At 30.6% G+C, this 16,187-nt stretch overlaps 1 protein-coding gene across 1 annotated transcript in view; it reads right to left on the bottom strand.

The window, feature by feature from the left end:
- The window catches only part of PIEZO2 (piezo type mechanosensitive ion channel component 2), a 539,935-nt gene that overhangs the window by 148,901 nt on the left and 374,847 nt on the right, over window positions 1–16,187 (bottom strand). Inside the window, exon 7 of the mRNA XM_074274855.1 lies at window positions 14,762–14,975. Coding sequence (XP_074130956.1) covers window positions 14,762–14,975 — 214 coding nt within the window. The remainder of the gene's footprint in view (window positions 1–14,761; window positions 14,976–16,187) is intronic.

Below are 16,187 nucleotides of genomic sequence, written 5' to 3'. Positions count from 1 at the left end.
ACAGCAAAACTATAACAAAAGCTTAGAAGGTTTTGATAGGAAATAGCAAACAAACTTCAATATAGGACAAAGTGTGCTAGAACAATCTTGAGCTGACTCACAAGAGCAGATTGTAAAAATTTCATTGTATTTTCACATACTATATTCACTACAATGAGGTATATAATGCAATACAATTTATTATCATGTTGTTTTTTCTGCTTAGTTAAAATTATGGGGAAAATTGTTAAGAATGAAGAATAAACTTTAAAGTGTACCATGAATACGTATTTTCCCAGAGAGTAAGTTGATAAATATAATTATAAATAAATATCCATCTTTCTTTCCCTGTGTTTTGGTTACCTTCAGTAACACCTCCAACAAGTAGGTCCTTTAGGAACTTTAGATTCAGGGACCAATCCTATTGTTAAATAGAAGATAGAAGCTTTATATAAGTGGGACCAGTTCAGCATTAATATTGGCCATGACTGTTGACAATTCCACTTTGTTCTAATACTTTTGAATCAGTATGATTATATTTCACATTTAAATAGCCCTTTAGTATTTACAAATCATTTTCCTCATGGCAGTTTTGTAAAGAAGGCTTTGAAATATTTATCATCCCCATTTTACAGATAAGGATACTGAAACTTAGAAAAGTTAAGAGATTTACCCATGTTTCTATAGCTAATAAATATCAAAGCTGAATCCAAATCCAGGGCCTTTTATTCCAAGTACACAGACCTTTTCAACATATTATCATGTTTTTGTTTTTAATGTATTTTAAAAGATAAACTACCTTCACACCATTCCCTAGTGGAAAGTTTTATTTAATTTTTCTAAAATTTGGTATAGACAATAAGGGATATAACCTAGTGATGAAAATTTTGTTATTAATCAATCAAACATATTTACTCCATGTAAACCTTTTAGAATTCTACAAATCAGGTCTTTCCCCAATACCCTAGTCAATAAACTGTTTTGTGTTTCTAGTTCTGTCAACTAAAACCATCAGGATTTCCTGATGCTTGATCTCCCTAATGCCACCTTTATACTCATTTGCTGAGACTTCTTCCTGTTCACAATGTCTAACAAGAATTCTTTAATTCTGCTTGCTTCTGAGCCTCCCATTATTCACTGATGCATGAAGCTTTCCTATCACCAGTTCTGGCCTTGGGGGCTTGTCTGATCCCCAGAGCCTAACCAACACCAGTTTGACTCATTCTAAAAAATTTGGTGATCTATCAATAAATGTGGATATATGGTCAAATTTTTCAACTTTCTCCAAAATATTGGTATTATGTCAACGAATCCCCCATATGGTCTCTAGAAATGCTAACCTTCCCCTTCTCATGTAAGTTAATGTCTGGGAATATTGATTAGTGACATGCCAAATTAGCCATGAAAATGTAGTAACTAAGTAAATTTCAGTTATTACAATAGGAAGAATTCAGCAGTAAATATACATTTAGGGGAAAAAACTTAATTCAAGCCATATTTACAAAGGGATATGCTAAGACCTCACAGAGGGATTAATCATCTGTTTGGAAACATAGACCTAATGTAATACTACGGTCAAAAAAGAATGACAGGAATAATCATAAAGGTTTTATGAAGAGAGCAGAAAATATTACCTTCCCATTGAATAATGATACATTTGTACTTGGAATACCCAGAATAATATATTAAGATAGATAAACTAGAATGATCATAGGTAGACAGAGGCTTCTAAAAGATAATAAAACATTGTGCAAAATGATGAAAAACAAGCTGGGTAAGGTACAAGCAGCTCAAATCAGTTAAATAAAGAAGGTTATGGTAAAATGGAGTATAGAATAATTCAATAAATCCCAAAGTATTAGAAATAAATACCTTATAATTTGAGAAAAGTAGTTCTAGACAAATACAAGAAAGTATAATTTTCACAGTCATAGACGTGAGGTCATCAAATCTAACTTCCTAATTTTAAAGATGAAAAAACTGAGGCCAGACAGGATAAGTTACCTGCTGATTCCAAAACTCATACAACCATGCTGACAGCAAGTTTGCATAGTGAAGAGAAAACTTAGGTAGCTCAGATTAAAATGCATGCAGATTTGAGAAGATTTTAGATAAATCAATAGAATAGCAGCTCAAAATGATTTACAACAGGAGTTAAGAAAGTTCCAGGGAGATACTCCTACATCCTGTGAGACTGATGTGACGAAGACAAGCATCGTACCTTCCATGAACACATATCCCTTTATGGAACCATGAAACCATTAAGCTCTAAAGACTGAAATGAAAATCCAGATGAAAACTTTTAGGTATTTCTTTTTGTTAACATACAAAATATTTTGCAATATAACCTGCCATCTCAAAATGAATCTAAAATTTCCAGCTGAGGAATTTGTACCTTAAAAAAGATTTTTAGAGAAGCCATGAAAAGGTTTATAAAACTTAATCCTTCAAGAGTTCATATATAGAAAGGATCACATCAGACATTGACTTAAACCCAAATTTCTTTCCCTACAAATTCATAGCACACACACATACACACACACACACACACACACACACACACACACACACACACATCCATTGCCTTATGATGCATCTACAAATATAGGTCGTATTCCTCTGTTTGTATGGGAATCTTTCCAAACTAAACTCCACATTTGTTTAAATAAATATACTTGACACCTTTTAAATAAAAACCCTTCACTAGTTTTCATGTTGAAATCTCTCTTGGTCTTGGAAATGGATATTACATTTATAAAGTTTGTTTTTCTATTTTATCTTCTACAGAAAGAATGAAAAATTTTTGGGGAGGTCTAAAGTTAATTATTTTTACTTTTTTTTTCTCTCATGAGTTAGTTATGCTGTGTCATCATACATAATACTTGTTTATCACCCTGGCTAACAGTGCCACAGTTTCTGTATTCTTACTTCTTTTTCTTCTTGTATTTTACTATTATTCTTTAAAAACAAATAAATTATTTTAAATTTATAGAATAAAACAAGCATTTCCATAATTTTGTACATACAAAAGATGATTGCACATGAAACTGCAAATATACTATACACAATTCACTATTCAATTCAAACCTATAACAAAATTATCCTGTAAATTCATATTTTTCTCTCCCTCCCTGAGATAGCTGCCAGTAGACATAAATAGATATATTTGCAAACTTTTACTCTTAGAAGCACTTTTCCTACTTTCCAGTTTTATCACAAGATTATAAGATTTTAGAACTAAAAAAGAAATTACGAATAGATCATTTAAAATATCTTCATTTTGCAGATGAGAAAAGTAAACTTCAGAGATTTCAGATGGTACAGTGGAATGAATAATGGCTTGAGAATCAGAGAACCTGGATTTAAATTACATCTCTGACATTTAGTATTTGTATGATCTTGGGTAAGTCACTTATCTCTTTAGGGCCTTAGTTTTTTTTTTATCTGTATAATGAGAGGTTATACTCTTGCTGAATTTTAAAGTCTTTTACATTTCTAAATATGGAATCTTATTGAGATGGGACACTGGATAGGGCACTGGCCTTAAACTCATTTTCATGAATTCAAATTTGCTCTTAGATAGTTAGTAGTTATGTAACACTAAGCAAGTCACTGAACCCCATTTGCCTCAGTTTCTTCATCTGTAAAATGAGTTGCACAAAGAAATGACAAACCACTCCAGTATCTTTACTAAGAAAACTCTATAAATGGGTCCCAAAAAGTCAGAAATAAATCAAAATGACTCAACAACATGGAAATGTAAGTGCTTTGAGATCAACTTGCCCAGAGTCAAATCGATTGCAAATGAGAGCTGAAAATGTAGCAAGGCTTTCTGATTATAAAGTCAAATGATATTACAGGCCATCCCATTTTCCTCCTCAGTTGCTATCTGGCCTCATTTAGAAGCTTTTGGATTTTCCTTAAAAGTTACCCATTTAAATCACAGAAAAGTCCAATTCTATTTTCTCACAGTAATTTGTAGTGTGATAGATTGAGGCAACATTGCTGTAGCCTTAGAATATGTTAGCCCCTCACCACTAAAACCAAAGAGGAGGCATTTCAAAAGCTCCTGTAATAATTCATAAAATTTATTCATAAAGCCTTAAATTTCAATTTGGAAACACTTTATAAAGAACACTCATGCTAAAAATACTTTGAGGAAAATTATGTCTATGTTATCACAACTTTTTTTTTTCACATGGACAGTGAGAAACTCATGAAATTTCTCTTGTAAGAAGGGTTGGTAACACATCTCCATTGTAAATTTCTAACAATCCATATGTGTTAATACTGTAACAAATGGAATAGGTCAGCTCCTCAGTTCACAAAGCAAGTTCCCCTCTTTTTGAATACAAAATCTTTTCAAATAAGCTTGATGATGAACTAGAACAACTTAATTGTGTTTGTGTCATTATCTGAGGGGGAAAAACAAATGGTTCCAGTAATTTTACCAAAGTTGGAAGCAAATCTTCAAAGTTGCTAAACTCTCTAACATTCATTTTGGTTCAGTTCAACAATACTAAGGATTTTTTAAAATACTAAGTGCCCAGTACTCTTCTATGCTCTGGATACACAAAGGCAAAAAAGAGTAATTCCTGTGTACACTGAACTTATATTCTACAGAAAAAGGATATAATATGTGCATTAAAAAGTCATTTGAGAGCATATACAAAAAAAAATTCAAGAGATAGATTGGTTGTTAAACCAAGGAGATCACTAGTACTGCAAACTAGATGAAGAAAGCAAGGTTTGTCATCACTATTTCACTTCTGGAATTAGCCTTTTGAACATGAGCCATGGATTGAAATTAAGAATCATGATGGATAGGCAATACATTTTATTATCCTTATTCATAAAATAGTTCATAAATTTGTCAAATTGGCTTATCTAAAATGGTTTACTGGAAAACTAATGAGATCTTACTGCTTTCTTCTGAAATTAAAAACATGCCTAAACATTCAAAATTATACACAAGGGACCATCCTTTCAAATCAAAAGTTTAATAGCTAAACAGTTCTTTTAAAAAATATTTTTCTTAAAAGATCTTGTTAGAATTTAATTTTATGGAACAAGCTGTGATCTTGTCACATAGAAACAAATGGCCTTGCCCTCCATTTCTGTTGCTACCATAAACTTCATGGCAAATCTACTAAGTTGTACAATACTAAGTGTACCATTTCCTATTTTGAAACTATTATATATAGTTTATGCTAAATTTACTAAGAGCAAGGATTTTGAATTTATGTGAGAAAATAGATTATGCCATAACCATATAAAACAGATCTAGCATTTTGCTTAATATATTTTGGGATCATTGAATGTATTAAAGAACATTTGTAGAATGTCACACTCCATTCCCATGACTGGGATTCACAAAGGTCACAGCCATCTCCCAAGAGCTATTCTGCTACTCTGGGAGATAAAAACAATGAGGCATATAGAGTAATAGCCATACAGAAGTTTATTTCTATGTCTCCCACATTCTGTGTGACCAGACTTATTTTTACTCATACACTGATCAAAATACTTGAGACACTCAAACTCTGACAGTGTGGAAGTGATATGTGGAAAAAGAAAGGAGATGTAGAATCTTAAGTAAGAAATGATCAATTTCTGAACCAAGAGTTTAAAGATAGATTTTATGAAATCTCCTAAGTGGTTAAAACAAACAAATGATTAAAAATAAAGCAAACAAAAAAATGGTTTGCAATTTTTTGTTATTGCTATTACTAGATATAATTAAACTTCTAATAAAAAGGATTAACTTTGACACTTATATTGAACTAACATGTCTGGAAAAAGTAAAATCCCCCATTTAAATGCAAAACTTATTAATAATAAGATCAAAGAAATGTCACAAATTACTCCCTAAAATGATTTTATTTCTAAGTTTCCAAGTTTTAATACTATATGGCACACTATTAAAACAATTCTAGTTTTTTGCATGTTACTAACAAGAAATTATCTCATACCAAGAGATATCTTTTCCTTTTTAAAAATTATATTCTTATAGTTTATTATGTGTCAAGCGCACATTGTGCCTGACAGTGTTCAGAAGAAAGAGAAGCAAAAGACAGAAAGAAACACTGGTTCTATTCTCAACCTGAGTCATTTAACATCTCTCTGGGCCATGTTTTCTTAAATTGTTGACTAGGTTCTAATTTTAGAGTGTATATCTTATTGTTTCTAGACATTGCAATTGTTCTCTGCTCTCTCCTTGATTTCCTATTCTTTCTTCCTTTCTAGATTACTTTCTAATATCCTATTAGGAATCTTTCATACTCTGTTATAAGTGGAAGGGCCTTGTGCTATCTCTTTTCATTAATTGTTCATATTGGACGGCATTTGTATTGTACATAACTACCTACTAACTACCTGAGCCAGAAAAGAACAGAATTTTCAGTGTCTATACCCTAGGATAAATTTATATTATGCTTCTCGAAGTTTAGTCTCATTTCAAGTAACTTTGACCTCTGACATGAATCAAGACCTAAGCTGAATTCAAAGTACTTGGCTCAAGTAATAATTTATATAGGGTTACATTTCATGATCAAATATGGGTACTTGAAATCAAGCTGACTCAGAATCTGTTCTTGATAAGATAAATTGGATTGAGTTGGTTCTCCCATCTTTGGTTCTTTCTCTGTCAGTTGACTATTACATTTTATGCAGTTCTCACAAGTTTCTTTGTTCTGCTTTGATGTGTTTTTAATTCTGTGGCTTTAAGAATGGACTTTTTTTCCAAGGGAACAAACAAAAGTTTAGTTCTTAAAAGGTACACTTTAATACAGTAACTATTGGTATGAGAACAGTCAATAAAATAACAGATACTTATCAATGCCATGAAGAAAACAAATGTGGCTCTGGCAAGACAATACAAGGTTTGGGAGTACTAAAGAGAGAAAAGGTAATTTTTTTTTTTTACTAATAAAATACACTTATTTTTAAAGACTATACAAAAACCACTTTCAGGAGTCCAGAGAATAAGTTTTTAGCACCTTCAAAGGTTTATAAATTATTTTTAGAAAATGTTTCAAGGATTTTTTTTACTTCCAGGATCCTGAAAATTCTTGCCCACAACTGAAGAAATTTTGAATTCTGAAAAATATGTTTATTGAGAAGCAGCTTTTTTTCCCAGTTAGAAAAATTCCTAAATAGAGATGGAGTAAAAACTATAACTTTGAACTATGCTATGAAAGGTTAGAAAATTTATATTAGAGATAGAAATAAACATGCTTCAGTACCTAGGCTACTCATCTGACATAAGCTTCATTAAAAGCCTACGAACCATTATAAGATTAGCCTTATAAAAAGAGATGTTTAAATTCCACTATGATAAAAGTATGGTTTGGGGATGAAGAATCAAAGAATATATATCGTATATTGTCAAATCAATGCCAAATTATATAAAACAAGTGATTAAAGGAAAAAGATATATTCCATATTCAGTCTTTTAAAGATGTATAAAGATGAAAAATTCATTGTATGTCAATAAATTTAATTATTTTACATTGTTCCACTTAATTCACATAATATTGTAGAAAATATCTATTGCTATGGATATATGAAATATACATATTATAAATGTGTATTTATATAGTAGACACATCTAGGAATTGGAGCTCTGAAATAACAGGAAAAGTTTGAATGTATAGGTATTTATCTATATCTATATATTATAGTTATAACCATAGAAATAGTAAGACATTAAGAAGAATAAGAGAAGAAAGTCAAGTGAAATTTTATTAGGGTTCTTAGAAACAGGTATATTAATCTATAATACAAAATGATTTTATGAAATATGTATGTTTTGAAAGCATTTAAACAAAAAGCAAACATCTGAACAAAAAAATTGTAACAAAAAGACTTGAGGCTCTTCGACTAACTCTATCTCTAACTATATAAGTATATACTCTACAGGGTACAAAGATTTTTTTTAAAAATTGTGCAATACTGCAGCAAACTGTGGAGAAAAATCTGTTGTACTAACTGGAGAAATGTCCTTTGACCCACTCCCCTCCCTCCCTCATATATATATATATATATATATATATATATATATATATATATATATATACATATATATATATATATATATATATATATATATATGTATATATACATATATATATATATATATATATATATACATATATATATATATATATATATATATATATATATATGTATATATACATATATATATATATATATATATATATATACATATATATATAGATAATTGAAATAAATGTAAAACAGGTCAATAGGAGGGAAAGAAATCAGTCTTAAAAAGTGCTAAAGAATATTTTAAAAAACTACTGAAAAACCACAATAACAACAACAACAAAAGCATTTTCCTTTGAGAGATTCTTAAAAGTGAAAAGAAAATTGTCTTATTATTTTTGTTTATTTCTTAAAGTTGATGAATGGAAGTATTTAAAGGATGACCCTTTACTATGAATAGACAGAGTTCTCCCCTCAGGCAAGTATTTTCATTAATTATTGGGGAGCTTTCTGACCCACAATTGCTGGTCATTTTCAGTCAGAATTGAATTCTATTCTTGGGTCTGCCACTAACTGTACAGACATGACCGCAGTTTAACCTTTCTGGGACTATATTTCTCAATAGTTAGATTATATTATCTCTGGTAATTTCCAGCTCTAACAATGTATTACTCTAGGATTGTAACCTCTAAAGGTTTTATTCTATTTTGGTGGATTTCTTACTTGTGTGTCTTGTGACTTCAATCAAACATTCAATAAGAATTTATTAAATACTCTATGTTTTGGAAGGTGTTGGACATTTAAAGGCATGGGATTAAACATCACCTGTCCTCAAGAAGCTAACATTCTGTGAATAGAAATAATAAGTACATTATTATTGTTTAGTCATTTTGAGTCAGGTTCAATTTTTTATGATCCATTTTGGAGTTTTCTTGGCAAACATACTGGAATGACTTACCATTTCCTTTTCCAGCTTATTTTACAGATGAGGAAACTGAGGCAAATAGAATTAAGTAACTTGCTTAGAGTAACACAGATAGTAAGTGTTATTTGAGCTGGATTTGAACTCAATTTTTTCTTCCTCCAGATCTGGAACTCTATTCATTGTGTCACCTAGCTGTCTGACATTTATAAATATATAAAAGACATATTTGCATGTATATATGTATATACACTGCAAATGCATGCATGCCTTTGTGTAAATATATATATATATATATGTATATATGTATATGTGTGTGTGTGTGTGTGTAGATGCATATATAAATACAAAGAAATATGTGTACACCCAAGAAAAAGTTTTTTGGGAAAGGTAGTAGAAAGTTATGGGAATTAAAATTCTTTCCCGATTTCCCAGATGGTAATGTTTTTCCCTACAAAATTTTTTTTGTATTCATTTTGTATGTATCCTCTATTTCCTTATCAATTTACAACTGCCATAGAAAGTAAGCTACTTGAGGTAAAGGACTTGTTTCACTATTTTATTTGTATCTCCAGCACCTGCCATGGTACTTGGAACATACTAGGTAATAATAATGGCTTGTTGATTACTTATTTGTTTTTAATTGATATAGATTTGAGTGGTAGAAACTATACAATTCTATGCATTTTATAAATATCATTTCAACTTTTTCCCCTAAATTCACAGAGCCATATATTTAAACCCAAGATTTAGAGTTCTATGTTCTAAGATGGTTGTTGTTATAGTAGTGGTTGTGGTTTTGTCTTTCTCTTTTATTGTATAAAAAGAGATAAATTTTATTTCTCCTCTACTGTAAGTGTTATAATATAGAACAGATGTTCATCAAAGTTCTTAAACTAAAATATTAAAGAATGTGACTACTGTCTAAGGGAGACATGGTCCTTTAATAATCACTTTTTTTCTCCATCAAGAAATCCAGTCCAAACCCAAAGACTTAAGCATAAGTGATTAAAAAAACTTTTAAATTAACATTTAAAATTAAATTAACTTTTAAAAGTTTACTTTTTAAATGTCAGAACAACATAAGTTCCTCTAGAGCAAGTAAATGGCATATCTAAAAAGCACTTAGTAGTACCTGACATAGAAAAGATGCTTAATAAATTAGAAATTTCTATGAAGAAAATACTTGTGATCAAAACTTTTCCTTGATTCAATGTAATATATGTATTTATATCTACTAATAATAGGACAAGTCAACATTCAATTGAAACAAAATCCCAGTATTTGACTCAAAAGGATTTTAGACTTGGAAGGTATCTGAGAAATCATCAAATCTAATCTCATTGTACAAAATGGAGGATAAAATGAATTAAAGTGTCACAATTAGTAAGTTGCAAAATATTCTTGTGATGCCAAATTCATCCTCTTCAACTATAACCTACCAAAATCAGGAATGCATTTTATATAAAGAAGTCTTAGCCCAACATTAATTTAAGAAAATTATGTGATAAACCTGAAGACTCCAGCTTCTGGGATAAGAATTAACTATTTGACCAAAATTGCTGGGCAAACAGGAAAATAGTATAGAAGAAACTAGGCATATACCAACATCTCACACTCTATAACAATATAAGGTCAAAATAGACTCATGATCTAGACATAAACAGTAACACTACAAGCAGTTTTAGGAGAGCGAGGAATAGTTTATCTGTGAGATCTTAGGAGAAGGAAAGAATTGATTAACAAGCAAGAAATAAAGAACATTATGAAATACAAACTTTGATAATTTTGCTTACATTAACTTAAGTTTTTGCACAAACAAAATCAATGCATCCAAAGTTAGAAGGGAAGCAGAAAGATGAAAAACAATTTTTACAGCCAGTATTTCTTATAAAGGCCTCATTTCTCAAGTATATTGAGAACGTGAGTCAAATTCATAAGAATTCAAGTCCTTTCCCAATTCACAAATGATCAAAGGATATGAATGGGCAGCTTTCAGATGAAGAAATTAAAGCTAATTATAGTAATATGAAAAATGTTCTAAAGCACCATTGATTAGAGACATACAAATTAAAACATCTCTGAGATACCACCTTACTCCTATCAGATGGTCTAAGATGACAGAAAAAGATGCATTATTGGTGGAGTTTTGAATTGATCCAATCATTCTGGAGAGCAATTTAAAACTATGCCTAAATGGCTATAAAACTGTGCATGCCTTGTGATCCAGCAATACTACTACAGTGGCTGTATCTTAACGAGATCCTTAAAAAAGGGAAAAGGGCTCATATGTGTAAAATTTTTATTAAGTTCTTTTTTGTGGAGTAAGGGATTAGAAATTGAAGCGATGCCCATAAATTGGGGAATAGCTGAACAAGTTGAAGTATAAGGATGTGATGTAATACTATTGCTTTTTAAGAAAAGATGATCAGGCTGATTTCTGAAAAGTCTGGCGAACTGATGTTGAGTGAAATGAACAGAAGCAGAATATTCTACATAGTTACAGCAACATTGATTGATGATCATCTATGACAAACAGTCCTCAGCAATACAGTGATCTAAGACAATTCAATAGTCTTGTGACGGAAAATGCCATCCATAGACAGTGAAAGAACTATGTAACCTGAATGCAGATGGAAGTATAACATCCCTCCTTTTTTTTTTTTTTTTCTCATGGCTTTCCCTTTAGTTCTGCTTTTTTTCACATGACTGATATGTAATTATATTTAATGTGATTTTACCTGTATAATCTATAAAAGATTGCTTACTGCCTTGGGGAGAGGGAAATTAAGGGAGAGATGGAGAAAAATTTGGAATTCAAAATATTATAAAAATGAATGTTAAAAACTCTTTAAATGTAATGGGAAAATGTTATTAAATTAAAATAAAATAAAATTGTTTTTAATGAGATGTGTATCCTCAAAAATCACTTTAGATTCCAGCTTTACTTGGTTAGAAGATCATATATGAAGCTTATATTCAAATTATTGAACTAGTCTTCCAATAGCACTCTCCAAAAAAAAAAAAAAAACCAGTAAGATTTAAAAATTAATAAACACTCATCATAAAAATATCTCAATATATGATAGTCTTAATTGTACTGAAAGTCAAATGTGCACTCTAACACACACACACACACACATACACACACACACATACACACACACACACACACACACACACACACACACACACACACACTAAACTCTTGAGGCCAATGTCATCTACTAGATATCTGAAATCTAGGTTGAAGTCAGTGCTATTTAAAAGTAAATTAATTAAGGAGGGGAAAGACTTACCATTTAGGAGCACTACCCTCAAAAGAGCAAATCATTTGACAATGATTTTATACTAGATCTTCAAGGACTTTTTCCCATTTAAAAGACAATATTTGGAAAGTGTACCTTTGGCAAAATTAATCAGGACATGAAATAAAGAGCTGTCCAAAGGAAGAAAGGGAAACTGAAAGAATAAAATGGAGTCATCAATTCTATATCCAACTTATTTAATTTGTTGTATTAGGATTTTTTACTCTATTGAAAAGAGTTTAGAATATCTTTTAAAATCTTAGTATGATTTAAAATTTATATAACTTCAGAAGAATAATGCTAAAACAGGGCAACTAGATGGCATAGCAGATAGAGTGCAGGATCTAAGGTTAGGAAGACTCATGTTCCTGAATTCAAAACAAGCCTCAAATAGTAGCTGTGTGACTTGGAAAGTCATTTATCCTTGTTTGCTTCAATTTTCTCATCTATAAAATGAGCTGGATAAGGAAATGGCAAACTAGTCCCAGGGAACTAAAATGGGGTCATGATGAATTGGACCTGATTGAATTTTTAAAAATTGATAAATTATTTTAAATTGAAAATTTAATTATTTTAAAAAATTTAAATACCAGTGTTTCTTATTAAAATTCAATATTACTTCTATTTTGTTCTATACATAATTCTACTCAATTTTTGGATTTTGCAAAAATTTTTGTCAATGGTTACTCAGTGACTAAAAGGATTCATTCATAATCCCAACTTTAAGATTATCTGACAATGAGATTTTTATACAGATAGGATAGATTTTTTACATGATCCCACAAGAAAAACCCTAATAGAAATATATGTGACCAAGGCAGGCAAGGACCAGTCAAGAATGTGCCATTTAGAAACTTTTGCAATACAATACATGACAGAACTTTCTATTTAAATTAAAAAAAAATTATTCTTAAAAAGCTACAAAACCTCATAAATTAAAAATGAATATAAATAATGACTAAGATGGTTTAATTTTGAATTAACATGAAAACTATTAATAATAAATTATTTTAGTAAGTTTGTATCTTGTATGAATTTGAATTTATTAAAACTTAAAATAGCAGTAAGATTTTTTGGGACACTGTTAAATAAAATAGTATATAAAACTTATACTTTGAAAAAATTAAATTATATTTGAAACTTTATTGGCTGATTCATTCCTCGTTTGCCCATCAAAGTGTACATCTGGACCCAAATACCCAGAAGAGGTTCATTCACACAAATTCCTATTCTACTCCTCCAATTCCTATGTTAGACATTGTTTCATAATATGATTTGCCTCTTTTGTTTGCCACCCACTTCACTGATCTGTCCTACCTTGCAGGACCAAAATCAATTGTAGGTCAGTATTAGCTGTTCTTGCTCTGTTCTCTAGGAATCATTGTATTATGCTTATATTCCTTCTTCAAAAAGAATATTTTCTGTCTATGGCTACTATTTATAAAGGAATAAGATACACAATTAAGTCTCAACTGAGTTTAATGAAGATGTTTCTGTCTAGAAAATTGAATAAGGTTCTTTCCAATTCTAAGGTTCTCTATTAAAGAAAACAACAAAAACAAAAATAAGTAAGGGTGCTTTCTATTACACTACAAACAAATTATTAACATATATGAAATTCTCAAAGCTATCAGTATAAAAATGCCCCCAGTATCAATAAATTTACATGGTGGGAAAACTTAAGCAAATACATTTTTATTTTTATTAGTTTAAATATATTTTAATCTTAATATTAAAAAAAAAGAAATTGACTTTGAAATCTTTATTTAATAATGACTTAAATCTTATTAAGGATCTATTCTTATAGTAATAAAACTAAGTTGTGATGAATTTAAAGGTTAGGATGAACAAATCAGAAGAAAGGCAGATGAGTATTGTGTGTGTGGTTTGTGTGTGTGTGTGTGTGTTTTGTTTTTTATCTTGGACACAATAGATGTTCCAATGTTGGTGTCCTTTCTCTGTTTTTCCAACAAATTGACTCTAGGTGGCACAAAAGATCCTTTATTGCAAAACGAACAACACTAAAGACCCTCTCCCTGCCTCACCCCCAATATGTCCTGCCTTTTATGGTGATTTACTTTTAAAATTATAGTATATCATTTCATAAAAGCCAACAGTTTAAGCTCTGAGAAACTAGATTTTCTTAACACATTTCAAAAACAGAAATTAATTGGCTAAAAGAAAAATGAACAATGTACAATCAAAAGATACATACATTGTGATATCCTCATTTATATCACCATTATAAAATGAATAATATAACATCAAATATAGTCATTTTAATATCCAGAAAACATTATCCTATCCCCATGGAACATTATCTTACTTGGAAAAAGTTTATCTAGATCTTCACTGAGGGAATGAAAAGCTTTTAAGAACTGGAGTTGGGATTGGTTTTTCCTTGCTTTCTATAACATTATTTTTTAATGACATTTTTTTTGTTGATTCAGCTGGTTATTTTTACAGTCTTTTGGGGGATACTTGGTTGAGTAACCATAACCATAAATTAACTTGGAGCCTAACAGCTCATTTTAATCACACTTACCTTGCATAGTAGTCTCCAGGTGGTACTGCTTCTTGAAAGAATTGGAACTGGTACAAATAAAGTCCAATCAAATGCCCAGCAGAGAAGATGGCCATTAAAACACAAAGGCAGCTGAATATCAGTGGGTCAAAAGTCCGGCACCAAGACCACCATGTGCATAGTCCCAAAAATACAAAGAAATATACTGATGAAGTCAAAGATGGTAACATCATACCTGAGGGGGAGAAATGAAAATGGAAAATGTTGATTTGCAACTGAAAAAGCATTCATAAAATACACATATATATTTTGTTCCTTGTGACTCTAGGACCAGTACTCTATCCATGATGCCATCTAGCTGCCTCCAACATTGATTATAGTAAAGCAAGGAAATAACTAAAAATAGAAACAAATCTCACTTGTAATTTCTATGCACAATAGACATGTTTATACCATCGAAAATACTTATATATTTTTATTCTCCTACAATACATTTCTATCCCAAATTTTTAAGAGGAACAGTACAGTTTCTTCCTTATTATCTCCATTTTGATAGGTTCACTTTGGTAGTCAACCAAAAGTTACTCTGAACACCTGTTCAAAAAGTGTTTTGGAAATCTGTTTTCTGATAATCAGAGGAAAAATGATCTAAATTAGCAGTAGCAATGTATTATGACCAAACTTTCAAAAGGCTTGCAACTAGGGAATTTACTGCCTAATCTTCTCCCCACTTTAAAGAACAAAACATCTATTTCAAAGTGGGAATGATTCCATAAAAATTTTGGTTTATTGCAATACACAGATGCTACTAATTTTACTGGGTAGATTAAGAATTTTACTAATTTCATAATAATGCATCAGATCACAATAGTTTACAAAATATTAAAAATTTGTCCTATCTTATAAAATGTGGTCATACCTATGTAATGAGATAGTTAAACAACAGGGGTTGTGAGTCTATATTACTGTTGCAGTTTAAGGTATTTTTTATTCTATCTATTGAACTTTGGCAAATGAAACATCTTCTCACCCAGACCCTTTCCTTCAAACTATTGATGCAACTCTAGTTTGTTATATTTAATCTAAAATGATCATATGATCCCATGTCTCCTTTAATATTTTGAATAAATAGCCCAAAGGGAGTAGAGCTGTCATGTTTATGCACCCAAGTCCCAAGACCAAAATAAGAGGTAAATGCTAAAGGAGGAGTTTGGAGGAGGAGTTGGCAGTTACCAGTCAAATTAGGAAGGAAAGTACTCTACCAGTTGGATTAAGAAATTTTATTTACTATCAATAAAATGTGGATATTTATATTGCTTATGTCCTTATTCTATAAGTTTTGTCATAGATTATATGTAATGATAATGCATTATAAGCATGTGTGCATGCACGTGCACACATGCACACGCGCGCACACACACACACACACACACACACACACACAAAT

The sequence above is a fragment of the Sminthopsis crassicaudata genome, chromosome 1 (genome assembly GCF_048593235.1).
Source record: "Sminthopsis crassicaudata isolate SCR6 chromosome 1, ASM4859323v1, whole genome shotgun sequence".
NCBI lineage: Eukaryota > Metazoa > Chordata > Mammalia > Dasyuromorphia > Dasyuridae > Sminthopsis > Sminthopsis crassicaudata.
This window is presented reverse-complemented; position numbering and strand designations above follow the sequence as displayed.